This window comes from Capra hircus, chromosome 27, assembly GCF_001704415.2.
Source record: "Capra hircus breed San Clemente chromosome 27, ASM170441v1, whole genome shotgun sequence".
Classification (NCBI taxonomy): domain Eukaryota; kingdom Metazoa; phylum Chordata; class Mammalia; order Artiodactyla; family Bovidae; genus Capra; species Capra hircus.
In genome coordinates, this window is record NC_030834.1 from 16347284 (window position 1) to 16361513 (window position 14230).

General features: G+C 49.1%; 1 protein-coding gene across 2 annotated transcripts; it reads left to right on the forward strand.

Annotated features, from left to right (window-relative positions):
* Nucleotides 7241–13960, forward strand: DUSP26 (dual specificity phosphatase 26 (putative)). Of its 2 annotated transcripts, none has more exons than XM_018042128.1 (4): nt 7241–7515; nt 9594–9886; nt 11819–12033; nt 13136–13960. In XM_018042128.1, exons 1-4 carry the CDS (start codon nt 7399–7401, stop codon nt 13333–13335), a joined length of 825 nt encoding a protein of 274 aa, XP_017897617.1. In that variant the 5' UTR covers nt 7241–7398; the 3' UTR covers nt 13336–13960. The 2 variants fall into 2 exon arrangements, with proteins under 2 accessions (XP_017897617.1, XP_017897616.1); XM_018042127.1 differs by having other exon boundaries at nt 7247–7515; nt 9420–9886.

The window sequence follows — 14230 nt, forward strand, 5'->3', positions numbered from 1 at the left end:
CTTCTGCTGTATTTTATTTACTTTGGAGAGAGTCACTAAGTCCAGTGTACACTGAATAGCTCAGGAAGATCTCCTGGAGAAGGGAATGTCAACCCACTCCAGTATTCTTGCCTGGAGAATCCCATGGACATGGGAGCCCGAAGGGCTACAGCCCATGGGGTCGCAAAGAGTCAGACACGACTGAACAACTAACAGTTACTCTAATAAGCAATAAACTCAGTTTTGGGAAACCAAGAAGTTATTCGGATACTAATTTGGAAGCCAGCATTCAAAGAGAAGTTGAAGCCAACAAAGAGAAAGGACAGATTACAATAAAGGAATGGCAAGAACACTGGAGAAAAAAGACTTCTCATCAGCAAAAATAAATGCTGAAAGACAATAAAGTAATATCTTTAATGTGCTGAAGAAACATAATTGGGAACCTAAATTTCTAAAGTCAAGCAAAATATCATTTACAAATCAAAGCAAATTAGAAATTTTTTTGACATTCAAGCACTTAGAAATTTACTACTAACTGTCTCTTACAAAAAGAACTACTAAACGAGAAACAACAACAAAAAAAGAATCTAGAAAAGATGAACAGGATAAAGAAGCAAGAGTTGGCAAAAGAATTAAATATGCTGGTAAATCTAGATAAATATTGCATGTGAAAAACATTAGAATATCAATCATTTTTTGTGTTTTCAAAAGCCAGCTGGCATTCCCAGTTAAAACAAGCATTTAATTCTGCTTCTTCCTGAAACCCCACAAAATTGACAGTTGAAAGATTTCTTTAAAAAGAAAAAAACAACAACAAAAAACATAAAACCCACCAGAATGAAAAGAACAGAAACTATTTCAGCAGCGACAAAATATTGGATGCGGAAGAGCAGCAGGCAAGTCGGTTGGGGAATATTAGTGATCAATCTGATTTACACATCAGAGCAACCAAAAGGCCAAGGAACAGCAACTCCATATATCTCTGGAAGATGAATTAAAAGCATAGAATGGATTGAAAGTCTTTTTAAGTTAAACTCCACAGACCTCGTATCACTGAAGTCCAGGCAACTGTGCCTTCTCAGAAGAAGTCAAGCTTATTCTTTAAAGTAAAACAGAGGGTCTCTTGATTGCGCAGGTATCAGGCACGTTTGAGCATGGTGGCAGCATAGTAAGAATGGACGATGCCCAGGAAACAGGACATTGAATTCCCAGCATGAGAGTAAAAGGAGATCAGTCCCAGGGAACAGGCTTTCCCTAGTGTTGAGAGCAGCCTAACCAGATGGGGATCCACCAGAAGTCTCCAGAAGACACTTATGGGACTTGCCTGGGGGAGCAGTGGTTAGGGATCCACCTGCCAATGCAGGGGGACAGGGGTTTGACCCCTGGTCCGGGAAGATCCCATATGCTGCAGAGCAGCTAAGCCCCTGAGCCAGTTACTGAAGCCCAAGTGCCCAGAGCCTGTGTCCTCCAACAAGAGAAGCCTCTGCAATGAGAAGCCCTCACACCACACTGCTCACCCACATCTAGAGGAAGCCTGCATGCAGCAACAAAGACCCAGCATGGTCAAAAATAAAAATAAATAAATGATTTTTAAAAGAAGAAAAGACTTATGGAAAAAATAATACTGAGAAAATAACTGATATGCTTACTGACAAGAAATTCAGGCACTTGGAGAAAAGTATGGGGCCACACTAGTGAGATATCCATTGAAAATTAAGCGATAAAGCAAAAACATAATTATTAACTGAAGGGAAAACAAAGCGATGCAAGAAAAAAAAACAATCATAGCAAACAACGTGGTTCAACTGTGAATAATGATTATATAGTTCTAGTATCTTAAATACTGATTATTTATATAACAAAATTATGATATAGCTGTGCATATAAAAGTGCATAAAGAGGGAATGTGTGTATATATATATGTATATATATATATACATATATATATCTTGGGGAAATGAAATAGCAGAGAAATAAACCCTCAACATTCATAGTGAGAAATCAATAGATAATGCCCAAAACTGGAAAATCAAGACACAGCAATATAAACATAATGAGAGATACAAAAATTTAATACTTGAAATTGTTCAGTGTGTTTCCTTAGGATATGGATGGCGGATAATAAGCAGGAGGTTGTTATTTTTGTATAAGTATTGCAGAGTGTGTTGATTCTTTAATTTATGTGCCTTATGTGACTGATGATGAAAACAAAGGAATGTTTTAAAGCTGTATTCAAAGTAGTGGATAATAATAAAGAAGATAGGAGAGAAAATGTTTCTAAGGGAAATTAAAATCAAAATCCTTGTGTTATTCAGGGAGGGCATAAAAGTACCAATTAAATTTAGACATTAACTTTCAAATCCACTGAGCTCAATAATGTGGATAATGAACACTAGATAAATTTGCCCAAAGAAAGAAAAGGGGTAAAGAAGAAAGAGAAAGCACAAGAGTTAGAAAACACAAAATAAGATGGTGGAAATAGTTTTTTAAATACTATAAATATATAAACAAAAAAATTAAAAATAATATAAAACACAATTAATATAAAAAGTCAGTTTAATTTTTAATCTAGCTAAAGAGAATTTATGAGTTAAACTCAAACAGAAGAATTATATGTAAAGATACATTATTCCAAAAAGATAGATTTTTTTAACTCTTAGAGAAACTGCTCATTGACTAAAACATTTTAAAAATAATAACAATGAATTTTTAAAACCCTGTGAACTTTGTGTACCTAATAATACAGACTGATACTATACCCCCATAAAACTGACAGAATTAGAAAAAGATATTAAGAAACCCACAAACACGTGGCAGAAAGTCATAGTAAACTATTTTTTTACTAAAAAGTCCCTCCCTCAAAAGCTGGTAAAGGGGCTCCCTGATGGTCCAGTGGTTAAGACTCTTGCCTTCCAATACAGGGGCCATGGGTTCAGTCCCTAGTGGGAGAAGTAAGGTCCCACATGCCTTGGGGTGGGGCCAAAAATTAAAAAAACAAAGCAGCTGGTAAAAACAAGAGAGGAAATTAACAATTTAGAATATTTAAAACCTTATACAGAAAGGAAATAAAGAAACCTGTGACCCCAAGCAGCAATTGAATATTCTCTTCAAGCACTAGCGGGACATTCATTTCCAGTAAGAAAGTCTGGACTGATTTCATAGAACTGACATTTTAAATTAATTCACACTGATGGTAGAAAACGCAGGAAATGTAGACAGTTTAAAGTGCAAGACAAAAGTTATCTATAGTCTCACTCTGAGTTCTTTTACTGTTTGGCATATTTCCTTTCAGGCTTTTTCGAAATGTGTTTTCATACATGCTTTTCTTTTTCTTTTTCCTTCTTTTTTTGGTAATAGTGATGTTTACTGTGTATTCCTTTTATATCGTTTGGTTTGCAACTAATGATGCCATAATTTACCGCTCTAGGACCTATCAGTCTCCCCAGAGTTTCTTTTCATCACAAAATCAGGCTAACGGAAAGCACATCCACTCTTCGGGATAAATGTGTGGTTCTTAGAAAAAGGGACTATTCATAGTGATAAGACGTGCCCACCTCTAGGTAAGTCAGCGAACCGGGCTACAGGACACTTTGGTGGACCGACGGAGAAGGAGGGTTTTAGAGTTGAAGCGAAAACCAGATTCTCACGACCCTGAAAGGACCTACTTACTAGCCCTCCTCCCCAGTTCAGAGCCAGCAGCAGCCCTGGGGCAGGGGAAACCAGCCGGTTCATCCCTGGCTAACGCCTGGGAGAACTGACACGCCGATCACACGCAGGGACCTGGGGAAGACTGGTGCCAGATCCGGGCGGAGGAAGATGCTGAAGCAGGAAGGGGGCTGGGAGGATGGAGATCTGGAAGAATAAGCCAGCCTCCTTACGGGGCATCTTTCCTCCACTCCGTTCCCTGCCCCGCCTCCCCTCACCACACACCCATCGCTAAACGCAGTCATACCTGTTGGTGCTCTGTGCCCTGAACCTGTCCACGAAAGGGGCCGTTTAAACCTGCAGCCGAGCTCGGGGTGGACCAGCCCGGGACCGACAGGCGTGGCAGTGCGGAGGGCGTGGGTGGGGGAAGCCAGGTCAGTCTGGACCTGCATTTCTCTACTTACAGCAAAGGATTACAGGGCGTCAAGTGACCCCCCGGGGGACTAAAGGCGGCTTCCCCCAACCTCCAAAACCTGCAGAGCCTGCCACCCGGGAGCCACGCCCTCTGAGGGACCAGTGGGGGCGGGGTGCTTGAGAATGCCTTGCTCTGGCTTCCAGCGAGTAATTCCTGTAAGTTCTGCTACATTCTTGGCACAAAATAGGGCTTGATACACTAACTACTGGGCTTCTCAGATGGCCCTAGTGGTAAAGAACCTGCCCGCAAGGCGGGAGACTTGCTCTCTGTCCCACTTGTAGGGAAGACCCCTTGGAGGAAGGCATGGCAACCCACTCCAGTAGTCTTGCCTGGAAAATCCCATGGACAGAGGAGCCTGGTGGGCTACAGTCCACGGGGTCGCAGAGTCAGCCATGACTGAAGTGACTTAGCACGCATGCACACTATTACCATGATTTTTCCTTATGCTACAGTGCTTTGAGGCCCAGGTTTTGGTTTGAAACAGTTCTAGGTTTAAAACCATGCCCAAATCCCAATGATTAGCTATTTGGCTGCTTCGGAATGGGTTTACCACCACGAAACATATTTCCTCAACTAGGAAATGGAATTAATAATATCTACGTTATGGGATTAAATTAGCTAACAGATGGAAAGCTTTTAACCCAGTAGCACAGAGTCCATAGTTAAACTGTAGCAGTTAGAACTACCATTTAACATGTATTTCCTAGTCTTGCCTGTTTTTCCTCCTCTTTGCTCATACTGAACTCTTTCTCCCTCTTTCTCTCTATGTAACTATTTTTTTAGAAGAAGTATTTCTTTAGAAACCACTTGGAAATATATTTCTATCTGCTTTATCATCTCTGTTCTTTTCATCCCAGTGTGGTGAATCCATTCATAACTTCTAATAATGGGAACAGACATTTAAATAAATGTAGCAAATCATGAAGTTACTAGCCCATATGTCCTTTGCTAGAAGTCATTATGAGCACAAAGAAGGAAAAGAACAAATAAAAGTAGATCAAGAAAGGCTTTGTAGAAGTGACACTTCAATCTCGAAATATAAACTTTTGGAATCGGATAGTCCTGGGATTGAACCCCTGTTCTGGCACTAATTAGCTGTGGGTGAGTTAACTACTCTGGCCAAGTATCAGTCTTCTCATGTGTTCTATGAAGATAATAACACCCGCCTCAAAGGGAAGTGGGATTAAATGAGTTCTAAACGTGGGAATCCAAGGAATTGATGATAATAAGTTATTGATACATGCTTATTTTCTTTTCTTCCACTCATTACCTGTAGAATCCTCTCCATTACCTTCTTACTAACTCTTTCTTCCATTCTCCCCCCTCCCCTCCATCTTTAGTTCAGCTGGGTGTCACCGGGAAACATAATAAGCCTTCTAAGAAGTTACCAAGAAAAGTATGAAGCCACTTGAGTTGTAGGTTGACCCCATCCTCATGAAGATCTTGATCTATGGACAATTTCTATGGTTACATCTGGCCAAATTGTCTATAGTATGCTTTAAAGCATATTTTCCCAGCTTTCTGAGAAAAGTGCAATGCAGGGTTGAAAGATTTAGATCTCAACTAAAGACTGAGATGAAGTTTATCATCTATAACATTTTCTCAACCTACCAACCCTAAAGTCTCTGTCACTTCTAATGAGGTTAGTGTATGACATATGCTCTTTAACAGTTTGATTCAGAACCATTTCTTCTTTTTAATGTTTACTTTTTGTCACCACCATGTGGCATATGGGATCTTAATTCCTCAGCTGAGTGATTGAACCCATACCGCCTGCATGGGACATGAGGAATCTTAACAACTGGACCACCAGGGAAGTCCCCTGTGACCATTCTTTACCAAAGTTGTCCTGAATTGACAAATCCCAATTTCCCAGGAGAAATTTTGTTTTCAGTGATGAAGATTTCATTTCTTCACGTAAACTTCCATACAAAGAAGGCACAAGGAAAAGGAAGAGGAATTGCTTTTGCTTCTCTAGAGCAGGAAAGACTGCGTAGAAGGGGAATTACCGGCATCCCATGATCGAGCTGACCTGGGGACTGTGTCACTTTCTTTGACTCAGATTTCAAAGCCTGATCTACTCTCCCTCCAGGAATGGAGTCCGTCCTGGTTTCAGCTACAGTAGGTATACCATCTACTCATCTCCAGCCAGGTCCAGCCTAACCTTGTCTTCTTCCTGCCTTCCTCCCACCAGGCAGCTCGCCTGGAGTCTGAGTCTTTTTAAAGCATCACCTGATAACATTCATTACTGCCCCCACCCCACCCCCATCACACAGTGAGCCAGGTGCCGGGGACCACAACACAGTCCTTGCCTTTGTAGTGTTTACAATAAGGGGAGCCAACAAGGTACTTAGGGTAGAAAAGCAAGTGAAGCTAAGTATCACCAGAAAGCAACATGTGAATTTCTTCAGGAACAGAGGAAAATGAAATTCACAAGGAGCTGAGCTGGTGAGAAAGTCTTCCTGATAAAAAGGAACGGTGCTGAACTGGTGGTACAGTAGTTAAGACTTCATATTCCCAATGCAGAGGGACTGGGTTCCATCCTGGTCCAGGAACTAGATCCCACACCCCACAACTAAGACCCGGAGCAGCCAGATAAATACCTTTTCATAAAAAGAAATCCACTGTACCTTCTCCATTGTGTGTGTGTTGGGGTGTGGGGAGAGCAGGTGGATGAAGGTGCTGCCACCTGTCCAGAAAGCCCTTAAGGACTTGAACTTCCCAGGCAGGCAGCCAGGCTGGGACCTTCAGCTCTAGCATGCCTAGGGAGTGCCCTGGGCAAATTACTTAGCCTCTGGATGCCTCCATCTCCTCCTCCCTAAAATGGGTACAATAACAATATCTTCTCCTCTCTCAGAGACTGTGATGAAGATAAAATGAGTTAAGATCTGTGAAACACAGGGTACACCATGCTTAGTAAATATGAATCAGGGTTGGGGACAAGAGTTATTTATGCCATAATGTTCTGGCGCAGGAGACATGTACAAGTGAGTGGGCATCGTCCTGGAGTCTGTGTAATTAATGCTGCCTGGGGAGGAGCGTGTGTGCTCAAGACACCGTCTGGGACGCCTTACATAATGTCAGCTTTAGGCAGAGTGCCTGTCATTGGCGCAGCTCCGAAAATACACATACACACGAGCATGCCCGCGAGGCGGGGCCGCAGGGGGTGCGGGCTGCGTGGCCCACGCCGCCTGTCCGCTCGGGCCCCCGGGTGCGAGACCGGGTCCCTGCATGTCGCCGACACACGCGCACACCGACACCAGCCCCGCTTCGACGTGCGTGTCATGGCTTAAAAATAGATGCTAATCCGTCAACCGGTCTGCCAAGCCAGACCGAGGCGGCGGCGGAGTCATGGCCGTGGGGCTGCCTGCGCCTGCGATCCGCCTCCGGGACTGAGACCCGCGCCGCCTCCCGAGGTAGCGGGGCCGCGGCGGGTGGGCTAGGCGCCGGGGATCTGGGCTGGGGGGCGCCGGGCGGGGGAAGGGGGCGCTTAAAAGGGGCCTGGGAGCCCGCCGGCGGGGCCCTGCCGGGGCCCCCTCCCTCCGCGCCTGGCTGTCTCGGTTGGCGAGGGCTGGGCGACAGCCATGAACCTGTTACAACCACAGCAGAGGGATGGGGAGGGGGGAGGGAGGGGGCCGCGGACCCGGGCCCCAGAAGCTGGCGGATGGGGTTGGAGCGTGTCCAGGGACGGAATGGGGAGAAAGCGAGTGCCACGGAGCTCCGGCTACACCTGGGCGGCTTCCCGCTTTCTTTCCACCATTCAGCATCACACAGGCAGCAGCATTCTGTCCCCAGAAAAGGTTGTTTGGGAGCCAAGTGGTGAGGTCTTTAGGCCTGCGGAGCGAAAGTCCATGATGATAATGGTGATGCTGATGATGAAGATGTCGATCCTGGGGGTGATGGCAGTGATAGCGGCGGTGGGAATGATGGGCATGATGGTGATAGCGCTGATGGGTGGCCGTGACTGCTATGGTGTTCTCTTTCTACACTCCTTCCGATCAGCCATTGGGGGGAAAAAACTCTCTCTTCCTAAACAACCCCTCAAACAGCCTAAGATCCAGCCTCCCCTCGCCAGTCTTGATCCTAAGACCCCTGCTTCTTATGCCTTGTGAGTGCTGGAGCTCTCCTGGCCCTGGGGGGACAGGGGGATTGGGGAAAACTGGGCCCCTGTTGAGACTGTGGGGGAGGGGTGGGGGGGTGCAGGGCGAAGATGGCCTCTCACTGGGGACCTTGCCTTGAGTTCCTGGGGCAGAAGACAGGAAAAGGAGTGGGAGGGGAATTCTTCAGAGCGCCCCACCTTTGCTGAGGGCCAGGATCACCATGCGAGAGGAGGAGGGGTTGGAAGAAGAGAGAAGAGGCACTGGAGTAGGGGGCTGTTGCTACAATCCCCCCTGCCTGCAGCTCCCAGGGCAAGTTTCAAAGGCTGGCCCTTCCGAGCTCCACAGCTCAGTGCGTGGTCCCACTGTTCACAGAGTCAGGCACATCTTCTCGGGCCCTTCACTGAGGACCCCCGTGTGCTAAATAGGGTCACTTGATTTCACCAGCAACACAGGCGCTAATTCCACACTCTGAGCCCCTGGGCCAGGCAGGAGCCCCCATTTCTTCCCTTTCCTCCCTCCTCCAGCCCCTCACCCTCTGCCTCTTCCCACCCACACACCCACACCCACACACACACACACACACACACAGTACTCCAGCCCTGCCTGGACCCAGAGAGATGAGGTTTAATCAGTGATACCTGTCATGTTGACCAAGGGAGGCTGCTTTGCCTGTGGCGCACAGATAACTGGCGCCTCTTTCCATGAACCTGGGTCTTCAGCGAGTGTTTTTCAAAAACTTCAGCTTCCTCTTTACTACTCTTCCCCACGCGCCCCATGCCCCCAGCTGGAGTTCTCAGAGCAGGCTGAGGGCTGAGGCGGCAGGAGGGCAGGAAGGGGTTAAAGCAGCCCATCTCCACCACCACCCCACCCTTGAGGCCAGGCGGGGCTGTGTCACGGCCCCAGCTGCTGCTGGCTTCAGACCAACTCCTTCTGGATGGATCCAGAACCTCCCCCCAAACCCCCCTCCCAGCTCCCCAGCCTGTCTGCTTGCAGCCCCAGGCAGATGAGACCCAGACGGGGGCTGGCAAGGCTTCCAGCACTGGGCCCTGCCACCCAGATGCCAAATGTGTGTGCGTGTGCGTGCGTGCGTGTGTGTGTGTGTGTGTGTGTGTTGACTGTGTGTGCGGAGTGGGGGCGGGGTGGTGGAGCAGACGCCCAGCAGCTGGGCCGCTGCCTCGGCCCGTAAACAAGAACATGTGACGCTCCCACCTCCTTGCCAGGCGGGAGCCAAAGAGCAGGGCGACAGGAGCTGCTGCCGCTCAAAGGAGACGACCGTCCAGAGCGCCCGCCAGACTTCACCGTCCTCCCCCAGAACCTTCTCCCCGGGGGCGGGAAGGGACCCCGCCGCCCCGGACCCGCTCAGGCGTCACTCACACCCCCGCCTCTGCCGGCAGCTGCCACCTGGACACCCGCCCCGCCTCACCTCGCGCACCCCGGGGGCTGCCAGGCCTCCTGCCACCTCTAAGATGTGTCCCGGCAACTGGCTCTGGGCTTCGGTGACATTCATGGCCCGCTTCTCCCGGAGCGGCTCGAGGTCTCCGGTCCGCGTGAGAGGCACCCTGGAGGAGCCGCCCGCCGTCCAGCACCCTTTCCTCAATGTCTTCGAGTTGGAGAGGCTGCTCTACACCGGCAAGACCGCCTGTAACCACGCCGACGAGGTCTGGCCAGGCCTCTACCTCGGAGACCAGTAGGTACCGGGCAGACTGGGGCCACGGCTGTGCGTGTGAGCGCGCGTGTGTGCAAGAAGAAAGGAGAAGGGTGGCAGAGAGGCCTGGAGTTGTGCTGTTGGTTCCACATTGAGGGTGGAAACGAGGGGTACCTGGGTAGAGTGGAGGCTGGAGGGTTGGGGAGAGTGGACAGGATTACCTATGTGCTAAGTCACTTCAGTCGAGTTGGACTCTTTGCGACCCCGTGAACTGTAGCTCACAAGGCTCCTCTGGCCATGGGATTCTCCAGGCAAGAATGCTGGAGTGGGTTGCCATGCCCTCCTCCAGGGGATCTTCCCAGCCCAAGAATGGAACCCACATCTCTTAGGTGGGACAGGATTACTGATAGACCCAATTCTGGACAGACAGGCTCTGTTGAAGTAATCGTGTGATTCATTTAGCACAACGCATTAGCATTTTCATATGCCAGTGCTGTGGGCTGGACATCACAGATGACTTATCTGACCTTCCATCTTTGTGCCCTGAAAAAAAGCTATCACAGGGGCCAGGAAAAGTGGATAGTAAGGCGAGGGGTGCCCCAGGTGGCATTAATGGTAAAGAACCTACCTGGCAATGCAGAACATGTAAGAGACATGGGTTCGATCCCTGGGTCGGGAAGATCCCCTGGAGGAGGGCATGGCAGCCCACTTCAGTATTCTTGCCTGGAGAAGCCCATGGACAGAGGAGCCTGGTGGGTTACAGTCCACAGGGTCACAAAGAGTTGGACTAAAGCGACTAAGCTCATATAACAAAAAGGGGAGGGGTGGACCAAGCCAAGCCACAGAGTATGCAGAGGCTCTGCCAGATGGGGGCGACAGAGAGATGGGAGTCAAAGAGAAAGGAGGCCCTACAGGTCTTTTCCGAGAGCTTTAGAGCCTACAAGGAGTTTTCACAGGCTTTTTCTCTATTAATCTTCACAATAGCCTTGTGAGGTAGGTACCACTATCCCCAGGTTACATAGGAGGAATTGGAAGCTCAGAGAAGCTGGGACTGGCCCAAGGTTCCACAGGTCGTAAGTAGCAGAGCCCAGGACTTAAGAGGTTCAAGTTCAGGGTGTTTTCTGCTCCAGGAGTTGGCGCTAGACAGGGCATTCGATATGACCTTGTTGGCATGAGCTGAGGGCTGTGAACCACAGAAACCCTTGCAGGTGACATCCACAGGGTAACCATGGGCTTGGAGTAACTGGCAAAACACAAGATTCTGGGCATCAGAGAGAGTCTAAACGGGAAAGGGACTTCCTGTCCAGTGTTTAGGACTCCCTGCTTCCACTTCAGTGTGCACAGGTTCGATCCCTGGTCGAGGAACTAAGATCCTGCAGGCCTCATGGGACAGCCAGAAAAAAAAAAAAAAAAGTTTTACAAAAATAAAAATAAAGTAATGGGGGAGTGGTGAAAACCATAGCAATTCAAGGTTACCAGGTTAAATGTGAGCTGCTCCAACAAGCCGTCCGGTGTCCAGATCCTCCCTGCCACGTCCAGACCCATCCACTGATCTCTCTATACCTGAAAGCCTTGGTGTGAAGAAAACCCCTCTCTCCTGAGACGCCCCAATCTTTCTCCAGATAGATTCCACCGTTGGCAGGTACTTCCTTCCATGAAGTACAAACCCTGTTGATCTTTCTCAGGGATCAAGTATTAATAAAATCCTGTGGCCTCCGAGCATCTTTCAATATGTTATCAGGGCTGTGGTTTGCCTGTCTCTCCGTCTTCTCTCCCCCAGGCCAAAAATCTCTCCAGGACTCCCCAGGTTTGCTCCAGGACAAGACTCAGAGTCATTGCACATCTCAGGTCCTCAGGAAGTGAAGGGAAGGCCTGGAGCCAGTGATATTGGCCTGGCGGTGATCAGAGTACTGACCGGGGTGTCTGGTCCCACCGTCCAGCCTCACCCCCTCTAACCTCTGCTCCTCAATGCAGGGAAATAGCCAACAACCACCGGGAGCTGCGTCGCCTGGGCATCACGCACGTCCTCAACGCCTCTCACAGCCGGTGGCGAGGGACGCCCGAAGCCTACGAGGGGCTGGGCATCCGCTACCTGGGTGTCGAGGCCCACGACTCGCCGGCCTTCGACATGAGCGTCCACTTCCAGGCAGCCGCTGACTTCATCCACCGGGCGCTGAGCCAGCCAGGAGGTAGGAAGGGAGGGGAGCGAGGTGGAGGGGTGGACCCACGGACACTGAGTAAGGGCAAAGCCCAGGGCTCTGGATGTGGAAAAAGAAAGAGAGTTGAATGATGTAATAAGATGCTCAGGAAAGAAAACTCTTCTCTCAACCATCTTTTCAATGCAATCCGTAAAAAGAAGGAAATAATCCCAAATGTCGGGAGAGTGGCAAATTGCCCCTGGGCGGGAAGATTATGGGAGATATATTTTTTAATTGTTGCCTTCTTTACATATTTCTAGACTTTCTAACGATTCTTGCTTTGCCTGTTTTGCTTTAGTGATCAGAAAAAATATATATATATATTTAAGATATAAAAATATTTTATTTTTTAAAGTAAAGAGGATTTTATTTTAAAAATGTAAGATGTATTGGGACTTCCCCAGTGGCCTGAGACTTTACTCTTCCAATGCAGGGGTGTGGGTTCAATCCTCAGTTGGAGAACTAAGATTCCCACATGCTGTTCATCACAGCGAAAAAATAAGAAGATTTTTTTAAATAGGAAAAAAATATATACTGATCACCCACACACCCCTCCTTCCCCCCAGAATGGATGGGAACCTGAGGAAGGGCCAGGTTAGACACAAAGGATTTTCCATGAATGCACTCAGCGAGCTTCAAGCAGAAACTCTACTTGGTACAAACCTCAGTTTTGCATTAATCTTGAGTCTTTCCCTTCAAGCTCTTTTTTTTTACACTCTATGTTAGTTATGTTTTAAATATTTATTTATTTATTTGGCTGTTCCGGGTCTTAACTGTGGCATGCAGGATCTAGTTCCCTGATCAGGTCTTGAATCGGGGCCCCGTGCATTGGGAGCTTGGAGTCTTAGCTGCTGGACCACCAAGCACATCCCTCTTCAAGCCCATTTTGGGTTTATGGATGCTGAACTGCTGCAGGTTTTCTGTGTCTTCCCGTCTGTGTGCCCCTGTTTGTTGGGATTCAGATTCTTACCATCTCCCCAACTGTGCCTCCAAGCATCTCTGCTTACCTGTCTTCCTCCTCACCTGCCCCCAGCCTCCTCCAGCCCAGCGCACGGTCCCCCAGCCGCCTCTCTCCGTCTGTCTGTGTTCACAGGGAGGATCCTGGTGCACTGCGCCGTGGGAGTGAGCCGCTCGGCCACCCTGGTGCTGGCCTACCTCATGCTGTACCACCGCCTCACCCTCGTGGAGGCCATCAAGAAAGTCAAGGACCACCGAGGCATCATCCCCAACCGGGGCTTCCTGAGGCAGCTCCTGGCCTTGGACCGCAGGCTGCGGCAGGGGCTGGAGGCATGAGGGGTGGGGGAGGGAGGTCAGGCCAGGCCTGTGGGTCCCTGGATCCCAGCTGGACAGCGGAGGCCCAGGGGACAGGTGGTGGGGAGACCGAATGAACCCATTCTCTCCTTAGAGGGCTGGGACATGGCCCCAGACCACAGCTGCTATCTACTGCGAGGGGATGGGGAGGGGTTAGCTGGGCCGGGTGACAGTCACCTAGCAGGGAGCTGGCCAGGGAGGAAGGCAGCTAGGGTCCTGGATTCTAGGCAGGGTGGCCCCAGAGATTCAAGGCCCCTTCCCCTGTTTGTGCTCAAGTGTTCCCCTCCCTCTCTGATACGGACCCACTCTGCCCTGTGCCCCTGCGGGGAGAGTCAGGGAGGCGGCAGGCACGGCTGTGATGATGTCGAGTTGTGTGGGGCCAGGAGCAGAGAGACAGACGGTGATGAGATGGTGAGAAAAGCTAAGAGAGAAGCCTACAGACTTGTTACTCCAAACACGGCAGGAAGAGGTGTGGGAGGCTTGGCACCATGCCCATGGGTGCTGGTCGTGGCCCAAAAACGGCAGAGGTACATGACTGGGAGTCTGTCACTGATCACTCGCTTACTGGATCCAAGCGCTGCAGGAAAAATAAAAATGGTGAAAACGACTCGAGCCTCTTGAATCACTGGCTTGTCTGAGTCTGCAGCTCTCTTCCTGAGGGCAGTCCCTGGCTCCCTCCTAAGGGTCATGGGCCCCCACCAGCCCTAATGCCTCCAGCGGTTTTTAAGGGGGATCATCCCTGGTGGCTCGGACAGTAAAAAATCCTCCTGCAATGCAGGAGACCAGGGTTCGATCCCTGGGTCTGGAAGATCCCCTGGAGAAGGACATGGCAACCCACTCCAGTCTTCTTGCCTGGAGGATTCTATGGACAGAGGGG